The sequence below is a fragment of the Mustela nigripes genome, chromosome 17, assembly GCF_022355385.1.
Source record: "Mustela nigripes isolate SB6536 chromosome 17, MUSNIG.SB6536, whole genome shotgun sequence".
Lineage (NCBI taxonomy): Eukaryota > Metazoa > Chordata > Mammalia > Carnivora > Mustelidae > Mustela > Mustela nigripes.
In genome coordinates, this window is record NC_081573.1 from 43,048,026 (window position 1) to 43,063,541 (window position 15,516).

General features: G+C 41.0%; 1 protein-coding gene across 1 annotated transcript in view; it reads left to right on the forward strand.

The window, feature by feature from the left end:
* The window catches only part of TANGO6 (transport and golgi organization 6 homolog), a 184,316-nt gene that overhangs the window by 73,168 nt on the left and 95,632 nt on the right, over window positions 1-15,516 (forward strand). Inside the window, exons 13-14 of the mRNA XM_059382416.1 lie at window positions 303-812; window positions 3,610-3,667. Coding sequence (XP_059238399.1) covers window positions 303-812; window positions 3,610-3,667 — 568 coding nt within the window. The remainder of the gene's footprint in view (window positions 1-302; window positions 813-3,609; window positions 3,668-15,516) is intronic.

A 15,516-nucleotide genomic window follows, 5' to 3' on the forward strand; every position in this document is an offset into this window, starting at 1 on the left:
AATGAAAATTAAAACCATAAGATAACCATGTTTTTCCCACCAGGTTGTAAAAATTAAGTGTAATCATATTCATCACTGGTGTATTTTTAACTCAGAAAAGTACCTGCTCAGGGTATGTATTTAGTAAGTATTAGCTGTGTTTATTTAGCCATAGTTGCCGAGAGCTAGACTATGCTGATCACACCACGAATAAGATATGCTCCCTGCCCCTCTAACTCAGACTATCTGTTTCCCTGTGCTCACGCATTGTTAACATCTGTTATATTAATTTCGGTTTGGCATTTTTTCATTTCATCTTGTAGTTGAAGTCAAGTGATTTTGCTGTCCTGAAGCAGTTGCTGCCTTTGTTGGAGAAGGTCTCCAAGGTATACCCAGACCCTGTCATCCAGGAGCTCGCCATTGATCTCCGTATCACCATCTCTACCCATGGGGCCTTTTCCACCGAGGCTGTCAGTGTGGCTGCCCAGAGTACCCTGAACAAAAAGGATCCAGAAGGGAAGATAGAAGAGCAGCAACAAACCAGTCATGAAAGTTACAACGATGAGTCTCACCGCAAACAACAGCAAGGCCATGAGAAATCCAAACAAACGGGCCTGAAATCTAGTGCTCCACTCATTCCTCAGGAGGTCAGTGAGCCCAGAGCCACTACAAACCAGAAATCTGGAAGTGTAACCACAGACCAGCTCCAGGAGGTTCTTTTATCAGCTTATGATCCTCAGATTCCAACCCGGGCTGCTGCTCTGCGAACTCTTTCCTGCTGGATAGAGCAGAGAGAAGCAAAAGCCCTTGAGATGCAAGAGAAGCTTCTCAAGGTGAGTAGAACACAGGGGCAAAACACACGCACACAGAGTGGGGCAGCTTTCCAGGAGCCTTGACTGTGTATCGAACACTGCCCTGGACTACCCTGAGGGAAGTTATAATTGTTCTGATGAGTTAAGACTTAGACACAAGGAAGACTTAGATAACCACCTGAGACCACTCAGTTGAGCATGAACAGGGAAGAAAAGGGGATGGAACATCATGACCATATTTCCAAGAAGCCACCTGTTTGTTTGTTTTTTTATATATAAGATTTTTGTTTATTTATTTGATGGGGAATGAGAGAGAGAGAACACACAGAGGGGGAGTGAGAGGGAGAAGCAACTCTCTGCTGAACAGGGAGCTCGACGCTGGGCTCCATCCCAGGACCCTGAGATCATGACCTGAGCCAAAGGCAGATGCTTAACTGACTGAGCCACCCAGGTGCCCCTGTTTTTTCTGGGCCCCTTTTAAGAGGAGACTCATACAGAACTGGGCCTTCCCTTTCCCCCAAGCCTCCCTGCCTTCTCCCTCCATCACGGGGAAGAAGCTAATCTTTACATGGAAGATGTATGTGGGAGAAAATGTGTGTTGAGCTGAGGATCTTTTCCCTTTTGAGGGAGTTTGCCTGACCTTAATATGGGTTAGAGATCAAGAGCAAAGTGGCTGGGGGCACCTGAGTGGTTCAATCATGAAGCGTCTGCCTTCTGCTCAGGTCATGATCCCAGGGTCTTGACATGGAGCCCTGCATCAGGCTTCCTGCTCAGCAGGGAGTCTGCTTCTCCCTCTCCCACTCCCTCTGCTTGTGTTCCCTCTTGCTATCTCTCTCTCTATCAAATAAATAAATAAAATCTTAGGGGGGAAAAAAAAAGAGCAAGGTCTAGAGACTACTGATCAAATCCCAGATGAATTTCTTGGACAAGTCATTTAAATTTTCCGAGCCTCAATTTCTACATCTGTAAAGTGAGGGTAATAACAATAGAGCAATAGGACCCACGTTATGGCTCCGTCGGTACAGTATACAACTTTTGATCATGGGGTTGTGAGTTTGAACCCCGTATTAGGTGTAAAGATAACTTAAAAACAAAATCTTAAAAAAAAGAAGGATTTAAAATAAAATAGTCCATGTGCGGGCCGCTGGCTGGCTCAGTTGGTAGAGCAGGCAACTCTTGATCTCAGGGTTTTAAGGTTGAGCCCCACGTTAGGCATAGAACTTACTTAAAATAAATTAAAAAATAAAAATAAAAATAAAGTAAGAGACTTTAGAGGGAATGAATGCAGCCCTGCTGACACCATGGAGAAGAAAAAACAGTTTGTGTAAAGCACTAGTTCTAGTGATCAGCATATAATGAGGATCCGGTAATGGTTCAGTCATTATCATTATTATTATCATCTCTTTCGTACACTTTAGCTATTAGATGAAGAGTTATAATTCTGATTGAAAACATTTATCTTTACTCACTAAAGTATTAGAACCAATAGTATAATAATAATAACTGCTGTTGGGGGCACTGGGTGGCACACAGTTAAGTGTCTGACTCTTGGTTTCAGCTCAGGTCATGATCTCAGCGTCGTGGGATAGAGCCCCGCATCCAGCTCTGTGCTCAGTGCAGAGTCTGCTTGAGTTTCTCTGTCCCTTTCCCTTTTCCCTTCCCTGCCTCAAATAACTTAATAGTAATAATAATAACAACAGCTGCTGTTTATTATTAGATCGTGTATCTTTTAGATATTATCTCCAGTCCTCATAACAGCTGCAATATTAGTATTATCCCCATTTTATAGATGAGCAAACCAAGGCCCAGAAATGTGCCAAGGATCTGCTGCCTTTGAAATATTGCTGAAAACATCAAAGTATATATCTCCTTTGAGCAGTCATCAAAAATATCCTCTTTATTCCTGTGGTCACTACCCTGGATTAAACTTCCTTCACTTACCTGGTCCCACCCCTTCCAACCTGGCCCTCTTTCTAGTTTCACTAATGTAGGCTCTCCCTAACATGCTGCGTATGTGGAGACTAGCAGCATCAACTTGCTATCAAGAATCACTATGCCAGAAAAGGATGCCTCACTGTAAATGAAACAGATACCCCTTCCTCCCCCAGATACCAAGCAGGAGGCCCTTGAGTACATGGCCACCATCTTTCTCTGGCACTCATATTAGGGCCTAAACCTAACATGTCGCTATCATATTTTCTAGATAAACAGTACCTTCCGTAATTGACACACCCTGGTGTGTTCCTAAACTGTGAGATAATCTTTGGAAAATAATATGTACCTAAGGTCAATTGAAGTACCGAAATTTGCAAAGGTTTAAAAAAATAAATTAGAACACATTCTTATTCCAATAACATCTCTGTCTGTCACTTCTATTCCCATAAACTTTCTGAGTGCAAGATAAAAGGATCAAATTATAGCAAATATGCCATCGATTGGACCTAACTCCAAACATGGCATCTTGTGTGTCATGACTTGTAATGTATCTTAACACAGATGAGAATGTTGTCTACTATGGGCAGTAGTGGAGAAGATGTTGAGGATTTTTCTTCCAGATTTTGGTTTCCATGCCTACATCTGGTATATACTTAGCCACTTCAGGAAGTACCTCCCCTAAACGTGCCACCCTTCTTTAGCTATTATAAAAATGGGACTTCAACCATATATGCTGTTTTCCCTGTAAGATTGTGAAGTCAGACCAATGTCTAGCTAAGACAAACAAGAAGAAAAGCATTTATTCTTTTGAGGATGCTCTAAGGGGTCTCATATCTTGCTTGCTCTTTGTGAATCATATCACTATTCTCTTTTGTGGTTCCAGATATTCTTGGAGAACTTGGAGCATGAAGACACCTTTGTATATCTGTCTGCTATTCAGGGTAAGTTAGTCCTGGTTAAAGGACTTGGAGTCTGTGGACCAAATATTGTAGCATGTATGTTTGCACAAAATCTCTAAAGTCGTGGAACCACAAGGTCATTTTGCCATCTTCCTGCCCCCTAGCTATTTAAGTCATAATAATAATATTCCTGGATGGTTCCCTAAGGGTTCTCATAGAATTTCAGTGATAATGATGAGGAGGTCTTCATTATTCTTTTTTTTTTTTAAGATTTTATTTATTTATTTGACAGACAGAGATCACAAATAGGCAGTGAGGCAGGCAGAGAGAGAGAGGGAAACAGGCTCCATGTGGAGCAGAGAACCTGCTGCGGGGTTCGACCCCAGGACCCTGAGATCATGACCTGGGCCAAAGGCAGAGGCTCAACCCACTGAGCCACCCAGGCACCCCATTCATTATTCTTTAGATTAAAGTACATTTCTTCCCATTCAAGGAGGTAAAAAATGGCTCACACATGAATTCTCATTACCTTAACCATTTATGTACTTGACTACTGCTAGAATGCATCCTTGCTTTCTCTTTAAACTAAAAGAATCTCATAGTGGGGGCACCTGGTTGGCTCAGTTGGTCACGTGTCTGCCTTCGGCTCAGGTCATGATCCCTAAGTCCTAGGATAGAGCCCCACATTTGGCTCCCTGCTCAGCAGGAGCCTGCTTCTCCCTGTCCCACTGCCTGCTGCTCCCCTTGCTTTTGCTCTTTCTGTCAAATAAGTAAGTAAAATCTTAAAATAATAATAATAATAAAAAAAAAGCTCATAAAAGAATCTCATAGTATATAGAATTTTTTCATCAAAATGTTTTTTGCAATAATTGTATTTCTCTTTTGTGATTCTTTTTTCCCCATCTCCATTAATTTGTGGATTCCAAATATTTTTTTGAAGATTTTATTTATTTATTTTGAGAGAGAGAGAGAGAGAGCATGAATGAGCCAAAAGGTGGAAACAACACAGATACCCATCAGCTGATGAATGGGGAAACAAACTGTACTTTATCCATACAGTGGAATGTTATTCAGTCCTTACAAAAAGGAGATACTGAAACATGGTATGGAAGGGATGAACCTTGAAAAACATCGTAAGTGGAAGAAGCCAGTCACAGAAGACCACATATTAAACCATTCCTTTATAAGAAACATGCAAAATAGGGAAATTATAAGAAATTATAAAGAAATATGCACAATAGGGAAATCTTTTTTTCCAGAATAGGGAAAGTTATAGAGACAGAAACTAAATAAGTAGTTGCCTAGGGCTGGTGGGAAAGGGGAGAGCATTGGGAGGTAATAGCTGAAGGGTAAGGCTTGGTTTTTGGGGTGATGAAAACATTCTGAAATTGACAGTAAGGATTATTGCACAACTCTGTCAGTATTGTAGGAACCATTGAATTGTATACTTTAAATTGGCAAATATTATGATATGTGAGTTAAATCTCAATAAACTATTACCAGAAAAATTAAAATTTAATAAAGGTGAGGAGGGGTAAAACTGTCAGAGCTTAAGAAAATATGATGATTAAATGTAATGTGGTAGATAGGATCCTGGAACAGAAAAAGGGTATTCAGGAAAAACAGAGAGAATCTGAGTAAATTATGGGCTTTTGCTGATAATAATATATCACTCTTAGTTCATTAATTGTGACAAAGGGACCACGCTAATGCAAAAGTTAATAATAGGGACAAATGGGTGTGGAATTCATGAGAACTCTCTGTGCTGTCTTCTCAGTAATTCTGTAAATCTAAAACTGTTCTATCGTAAAAAGTCTATAAAGGGAGGTTAATATTAAGATTAAATGAGTTAGTCACTTGAAAGTACCTAGCACAGGGGCACCTAGGGGCTCAGTCGGTCAAGTGTCCGACTCTTGATGTCAGCTCAGGGTGTGATCTCAGGGTCATGAGATCAAGCATGGCATTGCTCCACGCTCAGCATGGAGTCTGCTTGAAGTTCTCTCTCCCCCTCTCTGCCCTTCTCCCTGCTCGCACACACACACTGTCTCTCTCTCTTTCCCATGCAGAAATAAAATCTGCATGGAGCACTGTTTGCAGAAATAAAATCTGCATGGAGCATTGTTTATGTGGTGCATAAACAATGAATTCTGGAACACTGAAAAGAAATTTTAAAAATAAATAAAAATTTAAAAAAAGAAAGAGCTTAGCACATAATAAGTGTTCAAATAAGGTCAGCCGTTGTGAATGTAGTGTTGGCATCATCATTGTATCACTACTGCTTCTGCTGTTAGACTGCTAGGTAATATGGTGATACAGTAACTTCTCAGATCTGAAGTTTAAGTAGGCAGACTCTGTCAGTTAGTTATTGCTGTGTAACAAACCGCTCCAACACTCCATAGTTTAAACACCATCCTGTGTTACCACTCAGGCATCTGTAGATGGGGGTTCAGGGAGTTCCCCTGATGTAGGCTGGGTTTGGGCAGATGGCCGTGCTCCTCCCTGTGGCTCTGTGGGCCCGCTGCCGCATCTGCCGCACCTCTGCCTGGTCATCCCCAGCCCAGCGGCCCAACCAGGGTGTCTTGTGGTGATGGCAGAAGTGGAAGAGGTAAAGAATAAACTCAGGAGGCTTCTTCAGGCCTAAGCTTGGAACGAGCATCCTCTCACTTCTGCCTCATTCTCTTGGCTAACCTAAGTCAATGTGACCTAGCAAAAGTCATAAGGCAGGGATGTTTCCCTTGATGGGACAAACTGCCAGGACATAGAGCAAAGGGCATGAACTCAGGGAGAGGTGAAGAAGCGAAGCCAGTCATGTAGTCCTTCGCACTGATGTGTTCTATTTGTCTGCAAAAGGCAAGGTCTTCTGTGAGCCCAAGGCATGCTTAGATCTTAATCGGCTACTTAGTTCTTGGCGTAATTTGGGTATGCTCTGTACATGTTTAGTAGTTAAAGCTTAAGAGAGAGTGCAGAAGGCATAGCATATGGGGATAAAGGCCAGAGCCTTGGAATTCATTCTTTATTCAGCAAATGTTTATTGTACACCTACTGTATACAAAACACTTAAACAGTGAGTTGTCCTGCCTATGTTAAGAAGCAAAAAGAAGATTCCTCAGAGGTGACAAAATGACCTCCCAGTAAAAGGACAAGTAGGTGAGAGCAGAAGCCAAAAGAGTAGAGGGTTTCAAGAGAGAAAGTAACTACCTGCGGGTGAATGGGCAAAGAGGCCTTGGATTGAGATAAATTAAACTTTTAGGGCTCAGGAAGTCACAGGACAATGAATGGTACTTATGGAAGCAAGATAAATCAATGAGGCAAGAACCTCAAATGTCTATAATTAAGAAGTCTTAGAAAATAACTTACCTGGTACTCTTCTCAAGAAACTGTCATACTGTTATAAGAAATTATTTCTTATTGATTAATTTTTTTTTAAGGACAGCGTTTTTGGAGAAGAGGAGGTATATGGTTCTCATGAGGCAACATTGTTGTCTGGAATAAGCTTCTTAGCTGATTAACTCATTGAGCTCATTAGCCTCTAGGGTCTGCTATAAAAATCACAACTGTTGGTTTTATGTTTGTTTTTAGTAATTTTAATAGGTGTGCTAATCAGTTAGTAGCTAATTTGGCGATGAAGAACATGGGAGGTAGAGGTGTAATTTCTGTTCTCAGCTCCCCACAATGGACAAGTTTGAATTAATTGATGTTTTGGTGTTTGTAACATGCACTTAAAGGCCAAGGCCTTAGGTGAATTTCCCATTAAGAAAGGAAAGAGCTGAATTTTCCCACCTGCATTGCCAATGTCATTTGCCCAGGCATAAAGCATGCCAGGAGCCAGGCCATTTGGACTTCCAGTCAGACAAGACCAGGCTACTTGGAAATGTTCTGCAGTACAAGGGGTATTGGGCTGTAGTTTGAGTAGCAATTAGTTGTGGGGGAGGGTGTGTGTGTGATGCGCATAATTGTGTTTAAAGTTTCTTTTTTTAGACTGTCTAAGTGTCTCCATGTGAAAATTACAACGTATCTTTTGCTTAATTTGTTGATAAGTTGGATTTCTTTTATCATTTCTCACCAACTTTGCAGTCTACCAGCAGAGCAGAGGGGAAGTAAATAAATTCGTTCACTCAACAGATACTTATCGATACCTGATGTAAGAATTTCTGGTGTGTGTATTATCTGTGCATCACAACAATCTGAGAACTAAATTCCCTAGGAGTTAAATTTTAGTTTTATGAAAGATGGTCTGCATCTACTTTTAGTCCTACTGAGAAAATGGTGGTTGATTTGGTTCTCACAGCAGCTGCTCCGAGGTGGGTACTCAGTAGCAAGTTCTTTTTTTTTTTTTTTTTTTTTTTAGATTTTATTTATTTATTTGACAGACAGAGATCACAAGTAGGCAGAGAGGCAGGCAGAGAGAGAGAGAGAGAGAGAGAGAGGGAAGCAGGCTCCCTGCGGAGCAGAGAGCCGGATGCGGGGCTCGATCCCAGGACCCTGGGATCACAACATGAGCTGAAGACAGAGGCTTTAACCCACTGAGCCACCCAGGCGCCCCATAGTAGCAAGTTCTTTAGGCAGAGAATTATGTACCAAATTTCGGAGTTTGAGTTTCAAGTCAGAGTTCATAAATAGCAGACCTAATCTTAGATTGTGGCCATTAAGTGTCTCTCCTTTTTAGGGTATTCTTTTTTTTTTTTTTTTTTCATTCTTTGTTAAGCCATTATTATTGTTGCACAAATTAATGCATTTTCATTGTTCTAAAAAATTTAATTGACAGGGAAGTACATAAGATAAAAAGTAGGAGTTCTCCTTTCCAAAATAGGAGTTAAGATATGTCCTTAAGGGTCCCATAGTGTATATTAGATAGTTGAGGTATTTTTCACATTTCAGTTTTGAAATAGATGTTCAATAATGAATATGACAAATAAGTGATATTCTTTTAGTAAGATACTGTAGTCAGGTTATTTATCATACTGTAGATCTGCTCATGTATCCTCTCAGTCGTTTTAAATTATTTCAAGGACATTTTGAAAGCAATACCAGAGACCGATGCATTTCAGGGATCCAAGTGATCCCTGTCAGTCAGAAGGATCTTTGGAAAAAACTACCAGAGTCATTGAAAAAGTTAAAAAAAAACACACACACACAAAAAAACAAAAAAAACAAAACCAAAACCCAAAACCCTAGGCTCTGAGCCAAGCATGGGAGGTGAAAGTATACCCGTGTGTGTAGTGAGGACAACCTAGACGTTTTGACATGCCCTAACACATCTCACTAACTCTTCTACCCTTTCTCGCCAGAGAAGAATTTTCATTTCTGGTGAAAGAGCCAAGGGGAGGGGAAGGCAAAAGGCCCAGTAAGGGGAGGAAGGTGGATACAAGGTGAAATTGTTTTTACAGAGTTTCAAACTGAGCAGGATTGCAAGTCTTAACTTGTCAGAAGCTGAACTCCCTATCTCATGCTCAGATTTCTACCTCAAATAAAGTAAGTTGGGAAACCATTAGCTGAAAATAATTCTATCCCTTGAAGGACCATTTAATTGGATCTGGCATTGAAATTTGGAATGCAGTCTTGTGAAGTTTATCATCTCCATTTATGTCCTTGAAATGGGAAGATTACTTTTATGTCCTGACCTGGTTTTTGTACCACCTAATTAACAAATGAGCATTTAGTAAATGTCTCTCATAGATGCTGTCTCGGTAAATTCTTGAAGTGGTTCTAGGCAGAAAATTGTCCCTATTTTTAAAACTTTTTATTTGAAATATAATTTATACCTAAATTCCCTAATTTAAAATGTTCAATGTTTTTAGTGTATTTAAAGAGCTGTGCGGGGCGCCTGGGTGGCTCTGTGTTAAAGCCTCTGCCTTCGGCTCAGGTCATGATCCCATGGTCCTGGGATCAAGCCCCACATTGGGCTCTCTGCTCCACAGGGAGCCTGCTTCTTCCTCTCTCTCTGCCTGCCTCTCTGCCTACTTGTGATCTCTGTCTGTCAAATAAATAAAATCTTTAAAAAAATAAAATAAAATAAAGAGTTGTGCAATTATCACTACTATCTAATTTTAGAACTCTTTCACCATCTCAAAAAGAACCTCCATATCCAGTATTAGTGAATTTCCATTCCTACTACCCTCAGCCCTGGAAACCACTAAACTACTTTCTGTCTCAATGTGTTTGCCTATTTGAGATGTTACATGTGTATGGTCTTGTGTCTGGCTCCTTTCTCTTAGCATGTTTTTGGAGTTCCTCCATGTTAATTAAGCATGGATTAGTACTTAGTCCTTTTTATGGCTGAATAATGTCCCACTGTATAGATTAGCCACATTTTGTTTGCCCATTCATAAGTTGATGTCATATTTGGGTTGTTTTTGCTTTTATACTATTATGAATAACGCTCTTATGAACATTTATGTACAAGTCTTTGTACATATGTTTTCATTTCTCATGGGTTTATGCCTAGGATTAGAATTGCTGGGTCATATCCTAACTCTTTGTTTAACCTTTTGAGGAACTGCCGAACTGTTTTCCAAAGTGGCTGCCCCATTCTACTTTCCCATCAGCAATATAGGAGGGTTCCAGCGTTTCTACATCCTCACCAATACTTACTCTTGTCTTTTTTTTTTTTTTTAAGATTTTATTTATTTATTTGATAGACAGAGATCACAAGTAGGCAGAGAGGCAGGCAGAGAGAGAGGAAGGGAAGCAGGTTCCCCGCTGAGCAGAGAGCCCTACGAGGGGCTCAATCCCAGGACCCTGAGATCACGACCTGAGCCAAAGGCAGAGGCTTTAACCCACTGAGCCACCCAGGCGCCCCTACTCTTGTCTTTTTCATTACAGCCGTCTTACTGGGTGAGCAGTGGTATCTCGCTGTGATTCTGACTTGCTTTTCCCTAATGACTGATGATGCTGAGCATCTTGTTTTGAGTTTGTTGCCCATGTCTTTATCTTCTTTGGAAAAATGTCTATTTAGATTCTTTGCTCATTTTTGATTTATATATTTTGTCTTTTTATTGAGTTGTAAGAGTTCTTTGTATATTCTGGAAACAGGTTCTTTATTCAGTATATGAATGGCAGAAAATATCCGTGGGTTGTCTTTTCTCTTACTAATGGTACATTTGAAACACAAAACTTCTTACTTTTTTTTTTAAACTTTCTACTTTTGATAAAGCCCAGCTTACCAGTTTTTCTCTTTATTGCTTACACTTCATTTCTAAGAAATCACTGCATAGCCCAAGCTAATGAAGATTTACTTATGTGATTTTCTTCCACGAGTTTTATAGTTTTCACAGTTACATTTAGGTCCATGATCCTCTGTGAGTTAATTTGAAAGTGTGAAGAGATTCCCACATTATAGCTAAACATTCTGAGATTTAGATAGCCGTGGTATCTCGTGGTATCTTGTGGTATCGTGGTATTTTTCTTTTCTTTTTTTCTTTTAAGATTTTATTTATTTATTTGACAGAGAGAGAGAGAGAGCACAAGCAGGGGGAGCAGCAGGCAGAGGGAGAGGGAGAAGCAGGCTTCCTGCTGAGTAAGCCCAGGCCCCTGGGATCATGACTTGCACCAAAGCAGACAGGTGCTTTACCAACTGAGCCTCCCACGCGCCCCGGAAGTCTTTTTTCTGAGAGGACATACCAAGCAACTTGAACCCTTGTTCATGGCTTCCAAATCTTTTTTTCTCTCCAGTACACTTGGTTACTTCTTTAGAACTTCTGAAATAATGGTAGAAATTGACACTATTTTTGTGCTTTTAAGATTAAAAACAGATATTATGATTATGATTATCAATTTATTAAAATTGAATAATGCTGAATTATCTAGAAAGCTTTGACTCTGTCAACAGTCCTGAAATATAATAAAAGCAGATATGGTAATCCTTCTATAGATGAATAATTGACTTTGCTACAGTTGCAAAAGTCGGAAGGATGGTAGAGATCCATTCCATAGGGAGTCTCAGTCCACTGTTCCTCTTACTGCAGCCCTGGTGAAATATACACACACACACACATACATACACATGTGTGTGTGTACATATACATATATATGTGTACATACACACACATATGTGTGTATATATGTATTGCCTTCTTTCTCCCTCCAGTTACAGGTTGCATTTCAAAGCCCAGAACAGGGGCACCTGGGTGGCTCAGTGGGTTAAGGCCTCTCTGCCTTTGGCTCAGGTCATGATCCCAGGGTCCTGGGATCAAGTCCCGCATTGGGAGCCTGCTTCCTCCTCTCTCTCTGCCTACTTGTGACCTCTGTCTGTCAAACAAATTTAAAAAATCTTAATAAAAAAAAAAAGCCCAGAACACTTGAGTTTTATATTAGCCTCTTTTTTCAAATATCTGTCAAGTGCTTGTGCACTTTCTTCCTCTCTCTCTCTCTCTCTGTGAAGTGAATAAATAAAATGTTTAAAAAAGAAAAATATTTAGCAGTTTAGTACTTCTACCTGTAAGTAAAAGATTGAATTGAGTACTTGGAGATAAGTTATTTTCATTCCCCAAGATTGCCCTGGATAATTGTCATGTAAGAGACATGGTAGTAAATATTATAGACATTACCACTTGTTAAGTGCCAGTCCCAACAACCTTGCACGTTCCGTATTAGCCCTATTTTACAGATGAGGGAACTGAGACTCAAAGCAGTTAAAAACTTGCCCAAAGTAACATTGATACTAAGGGTCAGCATCAGAATCTGATTCTTAAATCTCTCTGGCTCTGAAGTTCATGCTCTTGCAGCAAGAAAGAGTAATCAGTCCCAGTGCACGCATTGCTCTTGTACTTTGGTATAAGGGCTGAGTTCCCAGGTGGTCTTAGGTACAGGAGAACTAGGCCTCCCTATGGGAAATGGTTTCACTATAAATCAGCCCTTTCTGTAACTTAATAATATGCTGATCTCATGTTTGCTCAGGGTGTGTGTGTGTGTGTGTGTGTGTGTGTGTGTGGTTTTGCTCATTTGGCAATGTGTACAGTACTATTTTTTAAGCAACCCTTATGTGTATCTTTGAAATTCATCTTGCATTAGTGGAATGTGAGTGTGTGACTCAAACTGCCTGCGTCTCTTCCTGCTGATGATCGTGATTGTTTCAGCACTGTATCTGCAGAGATTGTGAGTCAGGTAAACATGGAGCTTTCTGTCTAGAGCTTTTGATATTTGTTGCCTTTCTGATTCCAATAAATGACATTTAAAAATAACTTACTTTAAAATGATATAAATGATGAGGCTGTGGAGAAATCGGAACCCTCATACTCTGCTGGTGGAAACTGTAAAATAGTGCAGCTGCTCTCGAAAGCAGTCTTGCAGCTCTCAAAAAGTCAAACATAGTTACCATATGACCCACCAATTCCACTTCTAGATACATACCCAAGAGAAATGAAAACATACGTCCATACAAAAGCTTATATGTGGACGCTCATAGCAGCCGTATTCATAATAGCCAAACAGTAAAGACAGCCTAAATATTCACCACCTGATGAATGGATAACTAAAATGTGGTGTATCTTACACAATGAAATATTATTTGCCAATAAAAAGGAATAAAGTACTGACTCATGCTATAAAATTGGTGAACTTTGAAAACATGGTAAGTGAAAGAAGCCAGACACAAAAGGCCACGTATTGAATGATTCCCTTTATATGAAATGTTGGGAATAGGCAAAGCCATAGAGATAGAAAGTAGATCAGCCAGTGGTTGCCAGAGGATGGGAGGTAAGGGGTGTGGTCGGAGTGACTGATAACAGAAATGAGTGATGAAAATGTTTTGGAATTGGATAGTGGTGATCGTTGCACAACCTTGTGAATACACCAAAAAAGCCGTGAATTCTGCACTTTTAAAAACACAATAATAAACTTTAAAAGTTCGGAACCATAGTTTCCATGGAGCGCCTAGAACTCTGAAGGACGAACGGACAGGATTTAGATGAGCGGAGCTAGGGTGAGGGAGTCACGACTGAAAGAAAAGCAGAGGCAGGAGGAGGCTGTGCCGGAGCGGGGCAAGAACAGAGGAAGATGAGCAGTTCATGTTGTTAGTGAAGCAAAGTGAGCGTGAAGAGGAAGAGTGGGACCGGACGGGAAGGCGGAAGCTGTTGGAATGCCAAGGCAAGGCATCCGAGCTGCTCTGTGTGGGCTCTAGGGAGCCTTGAAAGGCTTGCTGTCGTTGCACCCCATCGGTGATGTCTTGGTGCCGGGCTTCCCGGATTTGAGAGTACCATGCCTGTTGACGGCTATTACTTGTGCTTCCTCTGTTCTTGTTTTCACTCGTGAAAACACACAGCACCGTGAGTCCACGTCTTCCATCTCCCCGTTTTTCAGACAGAGAAACCAAAGTTCCAAGCTGTTATCAATAAAAAGCCAACCACTGAGGGACGGAGACTGGAGTCAACGCCAGAGCCCAGCGCTCTGCCTCCTCGGGACCTCCCTTCTCTCTCCATTCCGTTTTCTCACCTTTCTCTCATCATCATGGCCTTTGCTCTCCCAGGCAATAAATGAAGCCCTGGAATCAGTAGATCTTGACATTTTCAGCTAAGTGTGTAAATACTTCTTTTTTTTTTTTCTTAAGATTTTATTTATTTATTTGACAGACAGAGATCACAAGGAGGCAGAGAGGCAGGCAGGGAGAGAGGGGGAAGCAGGCTCCCTGCTGAGCAGAGAGCCCCATGCGGGGCTTGATCCCAGGACCCTGGGATCATGACCTAAGCTGAAGGCAGAGGCTTTAACCCACTGAGCCACCCAGGCGCCCCACGTGTAAATACTTCTTAACTTTTTGGTTTCCAGGGCTCATTTACCTCCCGATTCATGCAAGCCAGCAGTCACAAAGGCAGGATTCAGTACCAAGAAGGTAGTTGTGAGATACCGTGGGATAGTCAGTTGTTTCGATGTCAACTTCACAAGGTATTAAGAAGGTGTAAGTACTTTCTCTACAGAACAGCTATTTAAATTCTGCCCTGGAGCCACCCTGTCTTTAGGAAGGTTGGAATTTGAAGGCAAGTTAAGGAAGATGAGTAGTGAGAGAACTCACAAGTAAAATAGCAAGTTCCTCCTTAGACTTATGTTTAAGGATGATTTACTTGACTCTTAGAAGGAATCCATCTGTTTTACTGGGACCGCTCTGAGGTAGCGGCTAGAAGGGTGCCCTGGCCTTGCTCCTCTCAGACCAGACAGCACGCAACCTGTGTGCCCCTTTATTTCAAATACAAATTAAAGTTCGTAATCTCACCAGGTGTGATTAAGATGATCCTTGAAACTGTTCACACACTTAATAAGCCCAATTATACTTTTTATTAACCCTGACATAGTTCATTTTGTTGCTGAGTCATAAGTTTAACGTTTTTAACTGATTGAAGCATCAGTTTCTCCTTCTTTGGTCACGTCAAGATCTTGGGCAGTGTACTTAGGAAAAGTGCATGTAAATGATGTCCATACGGTTTTGGCAACTCATCTTTAGAGTCTTACGTTAGACCTTTGTCCTCGGTTTTCCTGTCCTAGTGGTGTCTCTGCTGTCCCTGAGGAAGCTGGAACGTTGGGAATGAATTGAGCCTCAGGGAATGGATCACAGGCACTGAGCTACCAAAGACCTAATTAGGTCATTCCTCATGTCCACCTGCCAGGGCATGATTGCTAAAGTTTTCTTTCATAGGGGAAGTCTGTTTTTGAAAGCAGGTTTGCACTTGATGTCCGACTTCTATTTTCCATTATTAGTAACCTGACTTTAGATAAGGGCAAAAAGAATGGTGACTTTTTTTCTTAATGGGTTAAGATGTTTATTCATTCATTCATGTTTATCGAGCACGTACTGTGTGTGAGGGTGCTGCTGCGCTCAGTCATTGCTGAGAAAGTCATTCCCTACCTTCGTGGAATTTACATTTGTTGGTGGGGAGGAGAGGAGAGGGTGGGAGGCAGGGAGCAAT